Raw genomic sequence first — 19,555 nt, 5'->3', positions numbered from 1 at the left:
TCCTCGACGTGGCTGCAAACCCGCGCGAGATTTCTGCTGTGAACCAAAGCAGAAATTCCTACCGTGACCCTCGGCCAGCTTGAGTTGAATAGTGATTTGATCCTTCCTTTCTTGCTTACAGTTGGGCTGGATTCGGATTCGCTTATTACGGCATCCCGTCGCTGTACAGGATGAGTAATAGTCCAATGGATGGAACTGCAATGAGATGGAACGAGACATGAGACACGAAAAGGACAGGGCATCACGCGACAGGACAGCAGAGAACTGTACAGCACACTGCAGTCTAATGATGTTTCTTGGATCGGTGTTACTCTAGGTAGTGTGGCACGCTGCAGAACCTTCCGACCTCGGCAGGGTCTCCTGATATTTGTTGCCTTTGGCTTCAGATCCAGGTTCATAATTTGTTCGTTGATATGTACCTTATGATGATATGTAGGTACCTAGAGATAGACACCACCATGCTTGCAAGGAAGGCTTGGGCGAGAAAGTTTCTCTCAACCTGTGCTGTTCCCTGTTGAAGTGCGCCAGTCTATACTGGTACACATCTGCCGACAGTCATAACCGTCGGATTGTCCGCCTAGCTCTCCAATAACTGGGTGATAAAGTATACTGTCGTCTATGCTCTTCAAATGTGCCGCCTTTCGCCCTTCATTCAATTCCGACCCTGTCATGAAGTGCTTGCGAGGCCAGTCAGTGTATCTCTGACCCAACACAATGCTTGGCCTGTCCATGTTGTAAGACGGAAGAGAAGATGGGTCAACCAGCGTCCATAAGGTGAAAGCCGTTCCGTGACGAAGGTCGCTTTCATGTTAAGAGATGAGACTAGGGCCCAACATGATTGAAACAAACAGACAGAAAGGCCCTCAACCCAGACTCTCCTCATAGTTGACGGGCGGCTTAGCCTCGTCAGTTTGCGTGCTCTGCGCCCGACTGGGAGTAGAATAGCGAGCCTCGACGCGCTCTTCCATCGCCTTGGCGGCAGCCTTGCGCTTCTTCTCTGCTTCTTCCTTCTCGCGCATTTTGATGGACGAGTAATTCAGGGCCGATATGATCATGACTATTGTGGATTGTCAGTACTCAGTCACTGTCCATAACGAGCGACAACAACAACACAACAACAATACAACGTAGGAGTAAGCGAATATTTATTCGCTGAAAGCACAAGCAAAAAAGCGAGGATGGGTGGGTTAGAGAAGCGCAGGCGAGGGAGGTTTCGGTAGAACCTACAAGCACAGAACCCAATAGCCATGGCAGCACGACGAGTCAAGACCCAACGCAAACCCTCAACCTCGCTCTTTGCCTCGCTGTTCAGTAGTACAGTGATTTCATAGTTCAATTCCGAGATCTTGCTGTCAATCTTGCGTTTATCCTCCTGCAAGCGTAACTTGCGGTCGTTGAACAAGCCCTTCAGTTCTTCGCGGAGGGTCATGAGATCCTGAGTGACTTTTTGGTTCAGAATGTCGAACTCATGCTGCAATTGAGCCCGCTGGCTGCGCTGCTTCAACGTCTCGGAGTGTCGAGTGGTCTGCAGCGTCGTCTTCAACTCGGAGCATGCCGCGCGGAACAGGTATGATTCGTTCTCAATGTCCGACTTGGACACTAGTCCTTCCTTGGCCATGTCTAGGTTCACGGACAACATTCGTCGAATGGCTTTCATGAGCGTTATGGCTTGATCGACGGTGTAGGCGTTCTTCGCCGCCAGCTGCTGGACCAGACCGTACGTGTCGAAGTGGTGTTCGTATGGAGGCGGTTCCAGATGCGGATGTCTGGATGGGTCCTTGTTCTTCTTCATGTCTGAAGGCGATGGCATCGAGAGGACCATGTCTAGTTCCTTGTTCTCCAACGGACCCTGCTCTTCGGGCTTGATTTTATGGTTCTTGGACACCAAGGACGCTTCGTCAATGTAGTCGGACTCGCTGTTTGATTGTTGGGGTTCATCTTGACCTATTGACTCCTCTTTTGGCTCCGACTTCTTTGCTGCGGGCTGCTGAGAAGCGGAAGAGGACGACGAGTCCTGGCTTTTGCCTGCTTGCTGTTGTCCTTGCAGGCTGTCCTGGCCTTCTTTCTTTGCGGGTTTAGATGAATCGGACGGTTTCTGGGGAGGCGGCAAATGGCTTTCTGAGGCGGCTGGACCATATCGTTGGGGAACAGCATCTTGTTGCCTTCGGACTGAAGTGTGTAGTCTCGCCTTGCGCGCAGATTGCGCATTGTTGGCGGGAGGCGCTCGAATGGAGTGGTACGTTGTGGGCTCACATGCTCGCACCGCTCGAAAGAAATTCGGATATAGAAATGGCAGACGTGTGGTCGCCATTCTTCAAGGGTGCAGCTGGGTGCACTGAGCTAACAGGTACCGGTGCAGTGGTTGTGGTTATGATAGCGTTTCTCAATTCAAATCTCTATTTCCTCCATTGTAAGATGCGCGCATTATTGAACAGCACTACGTGGAACCCCAACCAAGTGTTCGTTGTCAGCCTGCGCGGCGGCGGTCATTGTTCGGGGGACGATATTATGTCATCCAAGGAGAAAAGTATCTCCGATCCGTCCGGCCACCATACCTCAAGTACCTAGGTACTGATTATTGAACTCTGAAAAGCAACTACACAGTACACAGCACACAGAAACCGACCATATCCCTGCGAGTAATCTGGGCAGATTTCATGCTACCGAAGGAGCAGAAGAGCGACCGGCCTCTTCGGCACTCCGAGAAGGAAGGATCTGCATCGTAAGGTTGCACGAGGTTTGGCCGTTTCATCCCCTAATTATTTTGACCCTGATATTGAAGGCGAGCAAGAGCTTTCCTCGGTGTGGCTGTATGTGCATTTCATATCAATAGGCAAGCGACCACATTCAAGCCAGACCGGAAGCATTAGACGTCCGAAATTTCGGCGGAAATACCTCAGAATCTTATCAAGCAGGGCTAGAAGATCGAAAGAGTCCGTCAAGAGCGGACGAACACTTGGGTTTCTCCTACTTCATCTCATCAGCTCAGCTTATGCACACGCAAGATACAGCCTTGTGGAAGGGGGCTGAAGTGGAGACACCCAACATGCAAGAGATCAGACAAGCAGACAGCACTGGCACCTCATCTGTGGGTAACGTCGATGACCGAGCACAAAGGCTAAAGCTGGTCAGGTACTGTACCTGGCTTGCGGTGGATACTATGCCGTCTTCCGACTACCACGTTCTGAGACCCGCTTGAAGAGATCCTGGCCAGCTCGAAGGACCTCCGAGCCGCCCTACAGAAGCTGAGTCTTCCAGAATCGCGGATCGAGACAAACCCTTGTCTCCCGGGCCTGTCGGTTCGGTAGTGATCCAATGACTGCGCAATTTAATCCCAGCCGGTGCCTTACAACCTTTTAGAGGCGGAATGGTCGGTCTGCTTGTTGTGCTTGCCTCATAACCATGATGGAACTAACCTTCAGGACGCTACAGGCATTGGCGATGCAATTGCATCATCTGTACAATTGGAACCGCAGTACCATTTAACGGGTATGATATAATTAGTCAGGTTCAAAGAAGAGGCAAAGAACAGAAGTCTGCGACTGATATGGTTTCGTGATTATTTTTGACTCTATTACACTATACGTGCAAGAGAAATGACAATGGATAAGACTCTCCCTTTAGACGTTGAAGTACTACTTCATTCTGTACATCGATGTTCTTAAAGAGCGGGTGAATAATTATCTGATTATCCCCGTGCCGCATCACCAACGACTGAACAGTTTTCAAGAGACCCTGCCACGTCGCTTGCACTTTGGTTTGAGATCTTCCCTATGCCAATGCATCTTCGGACATCTGGTCGTCCCGGGGAAATTCTCGTCACGCTTTTGCACTTTTTTGATCCCATTTCCGACTGTTCTTCGGATTGTTCCCACCTCAACCCAGCTGAGCGCCAGATCCTCTCGGACAAGTCGGGTAGTCTGCGGAATTTGCGTTGCTTTGCTCTCCTTTATGGCTCAAGCGGAAGGGCGCAGTGAGGGCGGAGGACCGCCCGGCTAAATATTTAGGCGAAGTACGTTTAGGCGGCCGATATCAGATCTCAGTTTTGAACCCTCAGATGACTGCTGACGGTGCGGGTATGGGCGGTTAGTGGCTCCCCACATGTTCAGCTCCCGACCGAGCTGCCGCCGTTTGCTACCCAAATAGTCAATTTGTTTACTTTGTGGGGTACCGATCTCGCTGGCGCTGACTTGGCCGACTCTGTCGGCAGATCAGAGTCGCTGTAGGATACCTGATCCAGCTGTCACAGAAGGAATGGTTTCAGGAGGGTATGGCTGCGAATACGTGGACCAAACCACCTTTGTATATGCGTTCTTATGTGTCAATCTGCGAAGGTGAAGTCTTCCCCTTGTCCCACCACACCAATCATTGTAGCTATCGCCATAAGCAATCCGGGGAATTGTGCTCCAAGCTGCATCAAGATGAGGAGTTGGCCAAGGATATCGCTTCGAGCCGTGGACCAACTAGGAGAAGAGTGTTGGCCCTAGCCCAGCAGCGGCCCCCATGCTTCCGCGGTCATCATGTCTAGGCCTGTCACCATCAGCCGTCAGGACTTGTCCAGTTGTAGTAGTAGTACACAACCTGCATCGGCTCTTGGGAAGCATTGGACGGAGGTGCCAAAGAAATGAGGGGTGGGGCAGGGGGTCGAGGAGGAAGAGGAACAGCAGAGGCTCGATGAACCAGTTCGCTCCGCAAGGAAGAGAGGGGCATTGATCGTGTTTGCCCAAGATTTGCGGACAAGTGTTTTGGCGTCGTCGTGATGAGGTCGAAGTTGAGAAGGAGGTGCGCCAGCCGTAACCTATAAAGAGTTGATGTCCGTCCAGAAGCAAACATTTCTTACCTTGTCTTTCAGCAGCCATTGCAGGTGTTTTACAGGAGGCATCGCAGTTGAACATCAATTGAGGTACGTACTACAAGTTGTGGTATTCGTACCCCTCGCACTGTGATTCGCGTCTTTGATTGGAGGATCGCTTCTCCGAGAAGGGAATCTGCGCCCATTGTCCCTCCTAATCCTCACGATCTCCTTATCGCCGGTATTTTCCCCATATCCAGCACCACGTTACATGCCGCGAAGCACCGGATAGCCGTCTGTCGGTACCTACGTCTATGTACCTAGTACTGTGGGCGGACTCCTGCTGCAGCCTGTGCTTTGGCGTTGGGTCCAAGGGTCCGTCCCAGGTCCTCAGGCGCCTAACGCTGCCAGTCCGGGTGTGACTTCACCACTTTGGGGGTCCGAGCCAGCACCTAGAATCCGCCGCGGTCGAACCCCTCCGCCCCTCTCTCCCGCCCTCAGACCATCATGATCGTCCTAATACCGATGCCCCCTGTATCTCAATGCCACATCCATCAATGCCGGGCTGCCGTCTCAATCAAGTGTTGAGACCGTCGGCTGAATCCACATGGACTCCAATTAATGTCTCCAATGCATGGCCCCAGCTGGGCTTTCTGACGTTTCAAACATGCTAACCATGATGCACGACACAGCAACCACATCCCCTTCAGGCTCAAAGCTCTGCCGGTCGAAGCCATTGAAAAGCAACCTGCCATCCTCCTCGACACCTTCAGTCTACCTCTGACTTGACTACCTTCAACCTTCGAGTCCATCCATCAATATCCTCAGTCACAATGGTATTTGCCCGTGCTGCTGCGCGTTGTCTGCCGCGCTCATCCACCTCCCTCTTTGCTACGGCTTCCCCGCATTTGGCCCGCCGCGCAGCAACACCCTCCATCTATTCCTCCATTGGCAAACGCACACTGACCGCAACTGCTTCTCGCCAGGGCAAAGTACTTCTCGTCCTCTATGATGTATGTCTACAAACTCTCCTCCTACAGTCGTGAACTTGTCTTGTCCTAACGTCCTCTAGGGCCATGAGCACGCCAGAGACCAACCTCGTCTGCTCGGTACCACGGAGAACGAGCTAGGAATCCGGAAATGGCTCGAAGAGAGGGGTCACACCTTGGTCACCACCTCCGACAAGGAGGGTGAGAACTCCACGTTTGACAAGGAATTGGTTGATGCCGAAGTCATCATCACCACTCCGTAAGATTGCTCCGAAGGTCATGTCTGGTAGGACCATCCTCTGATGTCACCACTTTAGTTTCCACCCCGGCTACCTCACCGCTGAGCGGTTGGCAAAGGCGAAGAACCTGAAGATTGCCGTCACCGCCGGTATCGGTTCGGATCACGTCGACTTGAACGCCGCCAACACCACCAATGGCGGTATCACCGTCGCCGAAGTCACTGGCAGCAACGTCGTCTCCGTTGCAGAGCACGTCGTTATGACCATCCTGACTTTGGTTCGCAACTTCGTTCCCGCCCACGAGCAAATCGAGAGGGGAGAGTGGAACGTTGCTGCTGTGGCCAAGAACGAATTCGACCTGGAAGGCAAGGTTGTCGGTACTGTTGCTGTTGGGCGAATTGGTGAGCGTGTGCTGCGCCGCCTGAAGCCCTTCGACTGCAAGGAGCTGTTGTACTTTGACTACCAGCCCCTGAAGCCAGAGGTTGAGAAGGAAATTGGCTGCAGACGTGTGGATGATCTCGAGGAGATGTTGGCGCAGTGCGATGTTGTCACCATCAACTGCCCGCTCCACGAGAAGACCCGCGGATTGTTCAACAAGGAGTTGATCTCCAAGATGAAGAAGGGTAGGTTTACACTCGAGTTGATTGCTTTTTCGTCATATGAGGCAAGACTAATAGTTTTGATGTCCAGGTGCTTGGCTCGTTAACACCGCCCGTGGCGCCATCGTCGTCAAGGAAGATGTCGCCGAGGCCCTCAAGTCAGGCCAACTTAACGGCTACGGTGGTGATGTCTGGTTCCCTCAACCAGCACCAAAGGACCACCCGCTCAGATATGCCAAGAACCCATGGGGAGGCGGTAACGCCATGGTCCCCCATATGTCCGGTACCTCAATCGATGCCCAGGAGCGTTACGCCGCTGGCGTGAAGTCCATTCTGGACAGCTACTTCTCGGGCCGTCACGATTACAGACCTGAGGATTTGATCTGCTACAAGGGTGACTATGCCACCAAGTCTTATGGCCAGCGCACCAAGAAATAGATGCACGTGGAAGATGTTGGACAAAGTGAACCAAAAATCCATGTGTTGATGAGATATGCATGACAAGGATTTGATGATGTCTGCAAATATATAAAAATTGAATATTCCGAGCTTGGTTCGGACAAGCACATACTACATTGACAGTCGACGCTCCGTTTCCATCTATGTCCTATTGCCTGCTACAGCGGAATGTTAATGAACCCTCGATCTAGATGTTCTCCTTGATGTAGCCCATTTCATGTCACAGCAACAAGTTGTACTGACGGTAGGCTGAGATATTTTGGTGTTTTCGGAACAATATTTAGTACCGGAAGCCTCTCAAGAGCAACGTGGGGTGTTCCCCGCCAAAACAAAAATCGATTTGAAAATAAAAAATCGATTTAGAAATATAAAAATAAAACGAATGTACAGTAATAAATACTACTGCTATTCATCCAAAGTACAGACAGGCCAACCGTAACAATGGAGCGCTGTCATCAACCTCAGGCTCTTTACATCCCTACCTTCAGGTTGGTGCCACATTGTACCTCACTTCTGACAGTAGTAGGACATGCTGCACGACAGGCAGGCAGATGGTAGTCCTCACGGTTAAAGAATTACGCGGAGCAATGCAATGGCTGCAGTGGTAGAAAAATCCCACTTTGGCCGGCAACGGCGTGAGTTGCCAATGTACGGCTATATGTCCAGCCTGAGGCACTGGTTGTATTGTGAATAGAATGCACTGCAGTGCTGGTAGTATTGATCGTATTCGCGGTCAAGATCGAGTTTGCTTACGCTCCATGTTGTCACGCAACCCGCGGGCTTATACAATACCTCAAGTATTCACCCTAAGCTGCTGTTATCACCCCGGTTAGATAGTGTCCGATAGTTTATCCGAAGATGGGGATAGCATTGATATTGTGTGTACTCAGGTTCGTGTGAATCTCGCAGTGTATGAAATCTCGCAGTAACCGACCACGCTCCTCAAGTTTGGCAGCACACCTCTTGACCATTTTCTGATTGCCATGGGACAGAATGGCGTTAGAACACGTCTCTTGACTCCAACCTATTCCCTCCAATGTAGTGGCACAGGAGTCGTGCCACCGATCGGTGGGGGAGGAACAGAGTAGCGGAGGGAGATGAGAAAGGTGGTTGGAACGCTGGTCTGGCGGACAGGCGCACGATCGTTCAGTCAGGGCGATCGTCATGTTGTGTCTGATGGATTCAAGTTCCTGAGAGATTCAATCGTCGAACTGAAGGAGCCATCTGGCGTCCAGCCAGATGATCTGAGTCAGAGTGAAATCGTTAACAGCCAGCCCCGAAGTATTGATAGGGCGGCGAAATGAGGTGAAGCCAAAGAAATGGTCTCGATCGTGCCGCTCCTTACTGGCAGTGAAGAGGACCTGTTTGGCGGTGATGGCTGAGGATCACCTAGGTACCTTAGGTACTATCAGTAGCAGTAATACCTACCTAGGTACCTTAGACTAGGTGTGCTGTGTGTGGTGTCCGGTGTACGGGGTAAGTGCTGATGGTTAGGTTGGGAGGGAGATGAACATTTACGAACTACCTAAGTCGGTAGGTATTTGGGTACCTAGGTAGGTGAGACGCATAACTCCTAGGTATCTCGCCTCCTGGAGTCTTGAATCGAATAGTACCTACTGTAGGTACTAGTATGGGTCTGCTAGAAGTCCAGCTTAGTAGCTTGCCGGCCTTTCGTCTCAGTAGTACACAGGTTGGCCGGGCCTGGCTTATAACTTATCTCCAGGTCTGCATGCTCACTGTATGATCAGACCAGGTAAAATCGATCTGAGAGGAGGGCAGACCTTCACGTCGTCTTGTGTTCAATGCGACAGAACCACCGACCTTTTCGATATTGCTTTAGATTTTCGAGGCTTGGAAAGCATAGCTTTAGCACAATAATGGGCTTCATTGGGAGCAATGGGCATTGAAGACTGGCATGGGTCTATCAGCACCCCTATACCACTAGTAGCATATGCCTACGAAACAGTGATGACTATGGACGAAGGGATTGAAGCTGTCTTAGTAATATTGAAGAAGCCGACAGGAGGATTCTGGATTCGTGTGCTCCAATAGTACCCAAGAAAAGTAATATGAGCCTAACGCACAGGTTGGCCATAACACTGATTGCTCAGTTGGAAATATTAGACCGGAAGAGGTAGTCCAGGAACAAGTCAAGTCGGCGCTCAATGTTTGAATGTACCAGCTCACGGCTCGAGGAGGCCAGACCTTGGTTTTGGACGTGTTAGATAGTAGTCCGAGAGAGTCAGCAATCAATGGCCAAAGGAGAACAAAGGGCGGAAGCCCAGGGCGAGCACATATGTATGTGGGATTCACGCCGGAGGGCTGTCTTCGACATGGCAATCTTGTGTTCCGCGCTATGCCTGCCTATGGGCTTCTTTGGGGGGAAGAAGCCGGGTGATAGACAATACTCGGAGCATAGATTCGAGCCTGCTGTACATAGGACGACCTGAGCAGCCTAGTCAGGCTGTATGCCATGGGTAGCGACTTGAGATAGTAGTGGTTTCTACCATAGTTACTATCTGGACTTCTCGAAGGTCCTGTCACACACATTTGTATCTCTCGGTTCATCGCCATGATCTCCCTTGACTCCCAGAGACGTTCAAGCAGTCCCGTCGAAATGTAGTGAGAGGGTGGCGCCTCAGGAAGGTACCTCGTCGCTGGACAGCAACCGAGTCATCAGGGTGTTTTGGCCTGTACACCCACTCTTTCAGAAAACCCTGAAGCACTAGTACTCTTGATCCTGTGTGTAAACTACTAGCCTTAGTCCCATCTCTTGAGCTTGAGCCTGTGTCCTGAGCTTTGATGTGGTATCGACCGGAGGGAGCGCCCAATACTGCATATAACGCCGAGTGTGGGTGGAAGAGGCTCGATGTCGACATCGTGACATGAACTGGCAGTCCAGATGGATCTGCTCGACCTTGTTCGTGGTATATAGAGCCTGGCTGTATGGCGAGAATGATCGTTAGAAGAACATACGTGTGCCTCACTTGCCGTCACTTGTCACATAGAAGTTTCCCTTGAAGCCTTGCTGCCATCAGACATGAGACAGGGACAAACTGCGCTAAAGCGCTTGCAGGCGCTTCGAACCGCAGGAGGCTGCCAGCCCCCCTTTGCAAGGCATGTTGGGGCCTGTAGGCATCCCTAGAACGTCGAGCAAGCTTGGAGCACGGTTCTATAGTCGGGCATACAAAGCTGCCCGGTAACTGCCATAGATGGTATGGGCACTGCTGAATACGCGTCGCAGGCATCAACCATGCCCTAGCATCGGACACCCAGCAGAGCTATGGAGCAGGGAGCTTCGCAGAACAAAGCAGTGTACTGGTACTACTAGAAGAGGTCAAGCAGCAAGAAGTAGACGTCATCTAATTTGCTTGAAGCCGAGCCCTCGTCGTCGCTTCACCATTCTGGAATAGCTCGTTCTGCAAGGTGACAGCTCTCACGTAATCCACGACGCCGTCGCTGGCGAGTATGATTGGTGGCCTTACGGGTGACAGCGACAATTCTATTCGGACCTCATTTGTCCCTTGATACATTCTGCCTTCACTCGTTGTCGTCCTGTACCTTCCTGCCGCCAGTATATCGCCAGTCTTTGGAGTGAGCGCGGTTTCCGGGTGCTGCTCACGTGCTCCTTCCTTCGGCCTACTCTGTCCTGTTCTGCTTCTGATCTGATCTGATCAGGACGTTGTACTCTGATCTTGATCAATCCAAGCTGGCCAATCGAAAAATTCATTCAGATATTGTCTCTGATCTGAAAAATTACTCCCAACCCTCCAATGGAGTGAGGGTGGCGGATTGAGTTTGCACAGGAGGAGACTGTAGGTTTTGCAATTGCGCGGTATACTGACACAGCCCCTTTGCCACATCCCTCTGAAGCTACGAAAACCTGAAATGCACACCCAACAGATTGCATGGGACTGAGGGCCAGCTTGTCCAATCTTGAGCCTGCATGGATTTCACGAGACGGCTGGCTGTTATCCGCAATCGTGGCTATGTTGAAGATGATCTGCAAAGAAGGTTCGTGTGGTCTTAGTACGACGCAGAACTGGCTCGCCAATTATGGATGCCGAAAATTATGAAGGCTGGAAAGTTTGATATTGCCCAGTGATGTAGAAGACACAGTTTCCCAATGTGGAGTTGTGTTGTCTGGTCTACGACGCCCCGATTCGGCGCTACGACCACGCACCGAAAAAGTGGTAAGTGTCACAGGTCACAGCACATCTCCTGCGAGGCAGCTTCGGCATTGCAATCCAGCCAAAAGAATAACTGCTCTACCGTACCATTTCTATGCTGCAATGGAGTCTCGTGGGTGCAGATACCCAAAGAAGTGGGAAAGGTGAGGCCGGGCATGATGCGGAGCACATGTCCGCATATCTCTGCAGCCTGCAGCCTGCAGTCTGCAGTGCACTGGCACTGGCACTGGCAGTACTTTCCATTGGGACCAAACTGCCATGGTCCAATCTCTGACCCCAGCAGCCAACATTGAGTCCAATGGGGATGCCGTCCAATTCCTTCCAAGGTTAGGTGCCTTACTGCCCAATTGACTCCAACGGTTTTGGCCGATCGTGGTGCATGGACAATTATTCGCTTGGTGCGGAGGCTCGGCGTCGATCCCAGACCCACTCCAAGATCTGCATCTGACACAAGGCTGCTATCAACTTACTGCCTCTGTACTTTTGTTCGACGAGGCTGCGGCTCACAGCTGTGCCGTGCAAGAATGGCCAACATATGCTGATGGTGATGCTGGGTCGGCCAGAGCTCGTTGTGCGCAGACGCAGGATCGCTTTCAATTCCTCCTCCTGTGCAGGCTTCCCTATGGCGGTCCTTACGGTTCATACTTTCTTCCTGAGCTTGGCTTCGTCCACCGTCACCCTGGCGCCAGCAAACTCTATCAGAAAGTCAAGTCCCCCTTCACTGCACTTCAGTTTGGTTCTCCTGGGACAAAGACGACACAGTTGCAATCCAGTTCCACTGCTGAGCTTCTTCTCCGCCTCATTGCTGGTGACTGGCTGTTGAGTGTCTTCTTGCCAGATCAACTCGCCTTCACGCCGTGACTGGCTGTTCAATATCTTTCTGTTCAAGATCAACTCGAATCGGTTGACTTTCCTCAATTCTGCGGGTTGATCTGAAGGAGCTTCTCATCTATAAGTACCTCTTCTTCTCTCCTCGATTTCCATTTGAATTTCTCTCCTCTTCATACTCTTCCAACACACTTGAATGTAAGTACAAGACTCCTGTGGTTTTCTGCACTCCCCAAGCACACTGCCCAGCCCCAAAACAACCCCAATTCCCAAGCCCAGCACACCCCCATTGCCTGTTGCCCATTGCCCATTGCAACACGCCCCCATTGCCTATTGCCTATTGCCCATTGCCCATTCCAACACGCCCCCATTGCCCATTGCCCATCACAGCACACCCCCATTGCCCATTGCCCATTGCCCATTGCCCATCACAACACACCCCCATTGCCCATTGCCCATCACAACACACCCCATTGCCTATTGCTACCAGGTAAGTACCTATGCATACCACCCATGCCCATTGCCTACTTGGTAAGTATCTATGCCCACCACTCGTGCCCATTATCCACATCCACCACCTATGCCCACTACCCACTGCTCTTTACTCTTATCCAATCCCCTTTGCCACTGCCTATGCCCACCACCCCTGCCCACCCCTGCCCACTACCCTGCCCACTACCCATTGCCCAATGACTATTGCACGTTGTTTCCCATCGCTGCCCTATACTTATTGCCCATATCCTCTGGCCATTACCCTTCCCCTTTTGCCCATGGCCCCAATTCACTGGTCATCGGGCATACGTCCTGTTTACTGCCCTCTGCACTTATTGTTTTCGGCGCCTTCCCCAGCCCAGTATTCGGTGTTTTTGAGACATTGATCATTGCTTGTTTGGCGTGCTCCGCGTTTACTGTTCTCCACTTTGCGCCCGTGCGTTCTCTTTACTGTCGCCCGATTTTCAGTTTCCCGGTGCTCCAGGGACTGAAAATTGGGCATTGTGTCTCGCTCGTTTCACTGCCAACATTGAATTTTGCACTTTTCTCCTTCCCGAGCCATATTTGCTATTTTTTTTCTCTGCTATTGTCAAAAATTGTTTACTGACAGAGTCCTCCATAGCCACAGCTCCAGCAACAGCAACAACGACAGCAACAGCAACAGCAACACAGCAACAGCTCCGGCAACCTCAATCTCAACGACTACTTCACAACCACTCCCACTCCCACTTTCCCGCAGTTCAAGATGGGCTGCATTCTGTCTAAGTTTGAGGGCGCCAAGGCCAAGTTCTTCGCCTGGCTTTATGCCCGGGTGCGCTCCCCACGCACCCGCTCTTTTTTCACTGCACGACACCGGAGCCCATACTATGAGGCTCCCAACCCCTTCCCAGAGGGGATCCTTCCGGCAGGTGAGCCGGAGCCGAAAATCCTTCGGTCGCCCCAAGGGACCGATGAGAGGAAGGCCAATTATCGGCGAGGAACGGTCGCCTGGGACCAGGACTTGGCAAAACCGGCATTTAAATGCCTGACCCCGTTGGGCTCCGCCTACCAGCGGTCCAAGCCCGACTTGGCCAAGTGAGGTTGACTCCGGTTTCCCGCGAGAGTCACCTCCTCCCACATTTCCGCAGTGGTCCGCCACCCTTGTGCCCAGCCGGCCTGTCACACCGGCCTAGGGCAGAGGGATGCCACTGCACGCCGTCTTACAACATGAGGTTTGCCCACCAGGCCTGTCACACCTGATTGTGGGGCCCTCAAGATGTTGTCGGCACCATGTGCTGCCTCGCAACGATACGACATACACTGCCGACAGCTTTCTGATTGCCGGGCCCTTGGCCTTTCCCGACTACGTACTGCAGTCGACTAGGAAAGGCAAGGTTTGCCGGCCAGTTAGCGGGCATGTTCGAGACGTTGCCAGCACACATCCCCCGGAGGATTCCTTTTGATTTGTACTTTGGTATTGGCGTTGGGCATGGGCATTGGGCATGGTTGTGCCTTGTTTATCACCTGAAAAACACCAAAAAACACCAAAAAAACGAGCAAAACTCAGAAATCAAACGAAAAAATGCGATTGTTTCGGTTCCTTTGGTTTTGCAGAAGCCCACACGAGCCCCGGCGTTGGATTTTGTCTTTTTGGGAACATCATTATTATTATCATCATCGTCGCCATGGTCACTGTCTCTGTCAATCATCAGTACGACCACATCATACCTCACCCTGGGCGACAACATCATCACCATCAGTCATTGCTACAATCTGCTGTTAGCCAAATCATACCAGCAAGCATGACTGTCTGGTCTATTCCATTGGTTTGCCTTGGGGAAAGCAACCGATCGGACCATCACATCGTTGATCGATCAATCAAGCGCTACACGTGCACGATCAGCATCTCAATCCTGGATCCTGTCTTTTCTGGCGGAAAGCAGCATGGAACTCGAGACAGTCTGTCTGCAGCTCTCAATCACCTGCGGTACACTCTACCACTTATCATTATCGGCATATCATTACCGACTATTCTTATGGTCATCCTTACCGATTATTCTTACCGATTATCATTATCGGCATCATTATGGCTCTGCTATCCTACTTGCATCCACGTCGTCTGTGACAGCGACAGCTCAATCAAACCAACAAGAGCACCACTCCCTACATCACACTGCTTCACCGAGGCATCTCACAATGCATTCTTACCGGTTATTCTTACCGCGCATCCTTACAATCATCATTATCGGCATCATTACGGCTATGCTATCATTACACTAGCATCCACGTCGGTTGTGACAACGACTGTGGGAAAAGTCCGACCATGTCTTGCCATCTACAAATGATGAAATTTACATTCATACAATCTGCACATCATGCAATCTGCACATCATCAAACCTCCAATCATGCAACCTCCAAATCATGCAATCTACAAATCATGCAAATCATGCAATCTCCAAATGAGGCAATCTGCAAAGCAATCTGCAAATCTACAAATCATCAAATTTACAAACATGCTCGTTGATGCCTGGGAAATATCACACGATGCTACATCAGACTTGACAGTCACTCTCTTCAAACACGCTCGTTGACGCCTGGGAAACGTCGACCATGTCTTGCCATCTACAAGTCATCAAATCTACAAAAATATGCTCGGTGGTGCTTGGGAAACATCATTCGATGCTATCTACAAACACATCAGACTCTCCAGTCACTCTTCAAACTCTAAACACACTCGTTGACGCTTGGGAACCGTCAATCGAGTCTTGAGATCTACTCTCTATCATTCATTCAAACACTCGCTCGTTGATGCTTGGGAACCATCATTCGATGCAATCTACTCTCTGATCTTCAGATGATCCAACAATCACTCTCTTGGTGCTTGGGAACCACCACATTGAGCAATCTACCACAATCTACCAAGTCTACCACAATCTGATGAGGTTTACCATCCGTTGCTGCTGTCAACATCTACCGTTATCTATTGCTGTTATTCTCTCTGCTGTCACTCAATGCTGTTATTCGCCGCTGTCCTTCAATGCTGTCAATCGCTGCTGTCAATCGCTGGTTTTCTTGGAACACATGATCTCAAACAACATCTTTTTACAATCTACAACATACCATTTCAAACCAACATCTCAACAATCATCTCACAACCAATCTCAAATAACCATCTCCAACCACCAATCTCAAAACAAACTACAACATACCATCTCCAAACAACTTTTCAATCATCTGCCACAATGCTACCACCACTCCATAGTATTGCAAAATGCATACTATGCCGCTGCAGTGCTTCATTGCAAAGCACCACCAACACAAAGGAGGCCAACGAAGCCTGAAATCTCAATATACAATCTACACCCTCAATCTACACCCTCAATCTACACCCTCAATCTACACCCTCAATCTACACCCTCAATCTACACCCTCAATCTTCAACCTCAATCTACAACCTCAATCTACAACCTCAATCTACAACCTCAATCTTCAACCTCAATCTACAGGCTACGTCCTCAAACTCCAATCTCAATCTACAATATCCAATCTACCTCTATATCCTTATTCTACATTCTCAATCTACAACCCTCTTCAATCTACAACCCTCTTCAATCTACAACCCTCTTCAATCTACAACCCTTTTCAATCTACAACCCTTCTCAACCTACTGCATCTATCAGTATAGGCCTTGACAATCTATGGCCTCAGCAAACTTGCTACCACTGCAGATTGCAGCAATGCAAATCTACAAGCGCTACAAATTTATTGCCAATGCAAATAATCAAATCAAAGGCCAAAGCAAAAAAAAAAAGAAAAAACAAAAAAATACAAAAAAATACAAAAAAACAAAAAAAAGAAAAGAAAAGAAAAGAAAAGAAAAGAAAAGAAAAGAAAAGAAAAACAAAAGCCAATACAAATAAAAGAAGCAAAGGCCAATACATATGAAAAAAATCAAAGGCCATTTCAAATTGAAACATACAAGATACTATCACAGTCACTCTTTTTTTCATCATCCTCTAGGCCTTGTGCCTGGGTTTGGAGAAGAAAAACTTGCTCAAGAGTGTCTTGTCTTGTTGTTGGCCGTGTGTTCACTGCGTGAACACTTGGATTGTATAGAGTCGGCGTGACGATAGGCTAGGGGCTGCTGAGAGCGCCTTCGGATTTGGCTACTTAGGCTGCGCTGGGGAGGTGCCTAGAAATCAAATGCAGACCCCAAGGTGCCTTCCTGGGCAGCTAAGGCAGTTGCCTAGGTAGGCTGGGCTAAGTAAGAATTTCTGGGTAGCTGTCTAGGGAGTTGTCTAGGCGGAAGGGCGCTGGAGATGCTGACAACCACCAGCTACCTATGTTCATACATTGTCCATTACAGGACTGCGCCCTAGTACCTACCTAGTACGTAAGTACCTAGGTACCTTAGCAGGTGTTTAGGCATGCTGCTTAGTTACCCCGATGGCATGTCTAAGCTGTGCGGGACCCATCCACCATCTGATCATGGACTCATCCTAGCCTGACTTTCCTCCATAACCTCAAACAATCCAGCATATCGGCGCCGGCTTTGCTTCGCCCACTAGCCGAGTTCACCGACTCATTGACCACTGCAACGAGGGCGGCGGCGTAGCAGAAAGCCAGCTTATTGTCATACAAGACATTGACCTGCGTCTTTTTCATCCCTCCCACCGCGGCCCAGGACATCCACTCATCCAGGACTTTGACAACCTTTCGGGCCTCGCCCTCTTCGCTCTGACTCTGATCTACCACCATCAGATACAAGACCGCCTCAGCGAGTTGATCCAGCGTCCACTCCCTACCGATCAGTCCCTGTTCAATAAGCCATGCCAGACATGCCTCCGCGACGGCCTTTGTACTCATCCTCGGACTGGCGATTGCGTCCTGCGCCCTGCGTTCGTCCCTCTCCTGTCTCGCGGCCGCTGAGGCCATCATATCGTCAAGGGCAGCTCGGCGTTCTTCAGCGAGTCGATTCATCTTGTGAATCTTGGCTTGTTCGGGTGGCATGGTAGCTTCCAGCCTCGTGGCCGCTTGTTGAGCCTGGAATCGCTGAAGTTGCCGTTGGGAAATGAGCTGCATAGCATTGCGAGTGGCAGTTTCGCTCTCACTCGACCATTCGGGTGCCTCTCCCTCGTCCATCAAGCCCAGAATCACCATAACACCGCAGGGTATCGAGTCTCTCCGCACAAATGTTTGGATATCTGTAGGGATGTCGAAAGCCCACAGTCCTCCGCTGGACTGTTTGCGTGAGAGGATGGCGGATGCCGCACAAGTAAACCAAAGTCCGGCGGTGGACTGCTCGAACGTTCGGAAGGGTTCACTGACCGAGCCTGTTTCGACGTTCTTCTGTTCCCAGAAAAGACGCTGGATCCGGTTGTCTTCAGCGCGGAAACGGAAGCTAGAGCTATCCATGCTGTACTTGTTCGAGTCTTTCATCTGCTCAATCCTTGACGGCAAGTCTTGCTCTTCTTCCTTTTTCTTTTCGCTCACTTCTAACAACGGCGGTTGAGTCAGGCGGCCCCAGCCGGGCGGAAGACTTGCAGCTCCTCTAGACTCCCCGACAGATGTCATGTCACGGGTCCATTTGACTGTCAGGCTGAGTATTCCGTCGCTCTCATCGGGCATACTCGTTCTCAGGATCCAGTCAACGTGTTTCCGCGGCTCAGTGATATCGCCGTCTGGCTTTTTGAGGAGAATGGTCCCTGCGGGCGTCCACAGTCCACCCGATTTCAGCTTCTCCCATCCCATTGTATCGGGAATGGCGCCCCAGTCAAGAAGGAAATGCACAAGTTCCGAAAAATCAACCTCCGCAGGGGGTTCGCGCAACTCGTCTTCATACTGTATTCTGTATAATTTGCGTCCCACTATCAATCTTTTCCAGTGGAATGCCCGCCAACTACCGCCGCGAAGGAACCCCTGTACTCGACCTTCCTCAGCCATGCTCAAGGTGCTTTCGGCTCGCTCGAGCAATCTGTGGTGTTCTTCTTCTTCACATTGACCTTCCATCGTGGTTTTCCAATAGTCGGGGTCATTCCGCTCAAGTGGTGCTATTGTATATTTGGGCAGCTCCACCTCGATCAAATTCGTCATGGGAGAACTGCGGATCGTGAAGCCGTTCTGAGGATGGCCGGCGCCCATGGGTCGGTGGCCATGCTGGATGAGCGAGGCGCAAATTCGTCGCTTGGTCACGATCGCAAGCATGAAGGTGTACAGAATGGGAAGGACACCCAGCACCGCCAGCGGCACACCAACGTACGTGATAACGTCTGATGCTGATGCCATCGTGGGCACAATGCTGTGTATAGCATTCAACAACGCCCCGGCGAGCGGCCTGCGAAGGGTACGAAGTCACCGTCTCACTTATGAGCACTATGACATTTCCCCGAAACCGAATATAGCAGCCGCAGCACGTCGCCTGCTGCGCCGGTCCTGCAAGCCACAGCCGCAGCTGTGGGAGTCATATTGGCTACCTACTAGTAGTTGAAATAAGCCTTGCACACAATTCTCCATATGGTGGGCGCAGTCTGGTCAGGCTGTGGTCGAAATTGTCGGTGGAGGGTCCTGGGAAAAGGGGTAAAGGGGGCGCTCACTAGCCCTGCCTTGCGCATATATCATGCCGCTTCTCGTTGGGGGGGATCATTGGGTTTGCCCATCAGGCTGAGCCCGAGCATAATCAAGGGGCTTCGCCTCCTTAGAGCAGCGTCGTTTGCTAACCTGATTCCGATTCGGGCTTGCTTCTCCTGACCTTCCTTCATGAACACTTTGTCTGCTGACAATCAACTGGCCACTTGTTGCAACTGTACAGTTGACAAACATGAGCTGTGATGTATATATTGGGGCCCCGAAGGCCAGCTTTTTCTTCGTTCAAGGCCAACGATTCTAGACAACCCCGCGTCAATAACCAGGATGGGGTTGCGCACCCCTCATCCAGGTGAGCATATCTTAGTGGGCACAGCTGGGCGCACATTTCCAGATGCGGACGAC

General features: G+C 50.9%; 6 protein-coding genes across 6 annotated transcripts; 3 read left to right on the top strand and 3 right to left on the bottom strand.

The window, feature by feature from the left end:
* Window positions 1-277: 277 nt before the first annotated feature.
* HMPREF1120_05044 (uncharacterized protein) lies at window positions 278-2,567 on the bottom strand. Its single transcript, XM_009159201.1, has 2 exons — window positions 1,228-2,567; window positions 278-1,057 (listed from the first exon to the last, which is right to left on the bottom strand). The coding sequence occupies exons 1-2, from the start codon at window positions 2,309-2,311 to the stop codon at window positions 864-866; spliced, it is 1,278 nt and encodes a 425-aa protein (XP_009157449.1). The 5' UTR covers window positions 2,312-2,567; the 3' UTR covers window positions 278-863.
* A 1,988-nt stretch (window positions 2,568-4,555) lies between these two features.
* HMPREF1120_05043 (formate dehydrogenase) lies at window positions 4,556-7,189 on the top strand. Its single transcript, XM_009159200.1, has 6 exons — window positions 4,556-4,903; window positions 5,485-5,628; window positions 5,779-5,805; window positions 5,865-6,040; window positions 6,099-6,643; window positions 6,711-7,189. Exons 2-6 carry the CDS (start codon window positions 5,626-5,628, stop codon window positions 7,055-7,057), a joined length of 1,098 nt encoding a protein of 365 aa, XP_009157448.1. The 5' UTR covers window positions 4,556-4,903; window positions 5,485-5,625; the 3' UTR covers window positions 7,058-7,189.
* On the bottom strand, window positions 7,079-10,426 carry HMPREF1120_05042 (uncharacterized protein). The gene is made up of 2 exons (XM_009159199.1): window positions 8,860-10,426; window positions 7,079-8,803 (listed from the first exon to the last, which is right to left on the bottom strand). The coding sequence occupies exon 2, from the start codon at window positions 8,242-8,244 to the stop codon at window positions 7,927-7,929; it is 318 nt and encodes a 105-aa protein (XP_009157447.1). The 5' UTR covers window positions 8,245-8,803; window positions 8,860-10,426; the 3' UTR covers window positions 7,079-7,926.
* A 2,183-nt stretch (window positions 10,427-12,609) lies between these two features.
* HMPREF1120_05041 (uncharacterized protein) lies at window positions 12,610-13,666 on the top strand (the record flags this gene model as incomplete). The annotated part of the gene is made up of 2 exons (XM_009159198.1): window positions 12,610-12,627; window positions 13,211-13,666. 2 exons carry the CDS (start codon window positions 12,610-12,612, stop codon window positions 13,664-13,666), a joined length of 474 nt encoding a protein of 157 aa, XP_009157446.1.
* A 403-nt stretch (window positions 13,667-14,069) lies between these two features.
* Window positions 14,070-14,912, top strand: HMPREF1120_05040 (uncharacterized protein; the record flags this gene model as incomplete). Its single annotated transcript, XM_009159197.1, has 1 exon — window positions 14,070-14,912. The coding sequence occupies one exon, from the start codon at window positions 14,070-14,072 to the stop codon at window positions 14,910-14,912; it is 843 nt and encodes a 280-aa protein (XP_009157445.1).
* Window positions 14,913-16,610: 1,698 nt separating this feature from the next.
* HMPREF1120_05039 (uncharacterized protein) lies at window positions 16,611-19,424 on the bottom strand. The gene has a single exon (XM_009159196.1). The coding sequence runs from the start codon at window positions 18,851-18,853 to the stop codon at window positions 17,063-17,065; it is 1,791 nt and encodes a 596-aa protein (XP_009157444.1). The 5' UTR covers window positions 18,854-19,424; the 3' UTR covers window positions 16,611-17,062.
* Between the last annotated feature and the right edge of the window lie 131 nt (window positions 19,425-19,555).

This window comes from Exophiala dermatitidis (assembly GCF_000230625.1).
Source record: "Exophiala dermatitidis NIH/UT8656 unplaced genomic scaffold supercont1.4, whole genome shotgun sequence".
NCBI lineage: Eukaryota > Fungi > Ascomycota > Eurotiomycetes > Chaetothyriales > Herpotrichiellaceae > Exophiala > Exophiala dermatitidis.
The sequence above is the reverse complement of the archived record's forward strand: the minus strand, read 5'-3'. Positions and strand labels throughout refer to the sequence as shown.

Bases quoted from the DNA above. Each gene is read 5' to 3' on its own strand.
- HMPREF1120_05044 (XM_009159201.1), bottom strand. From the start codon at position 2,311: ATGGCGACCACACGTCTGCCATTTCTATATCCGAATTTCTTTCGAGCG. The intron at 1,058-1,227 runs GTAGGTTCTACC...AATCCACAATAG, and splicing joins GGCTATTGGGTTCTGTGCTT to TCATGATCATATCGGCCCTG.
- HMPREF1120_05043 (XM_009159200.1), top strand. The intron at 5,806-5,864 runs GTATGTCTACAA...AACGTCCTCTAG, and splicing joins TACTTCTCGTCCTCTATGAT to GGCCATGAGCACGCCAGAGA. The intron at 6,644-6,710 runs GTAGGTTTACAC...TTTGATGTCCAG, and splicing joins GATCTCCAAGATGAAGAAGG to GTGCTTGGCTCGTTAACACC.
- HMPREF1120_05039 (XM_009159196.1), bottom strand. From the start codon at position 18,853: ATGGCATCAGCATCAGACGTTATCACGTACGTTGGTGTGCCGCTGGCG.
- HMPREF1120_05042 (XM_009159199.1), bottom strand. From the start codon at position 8,244: ATGACGATCGCCCTGACTGAACGATCGTGCGCCTGTCCGCCAGACCAG.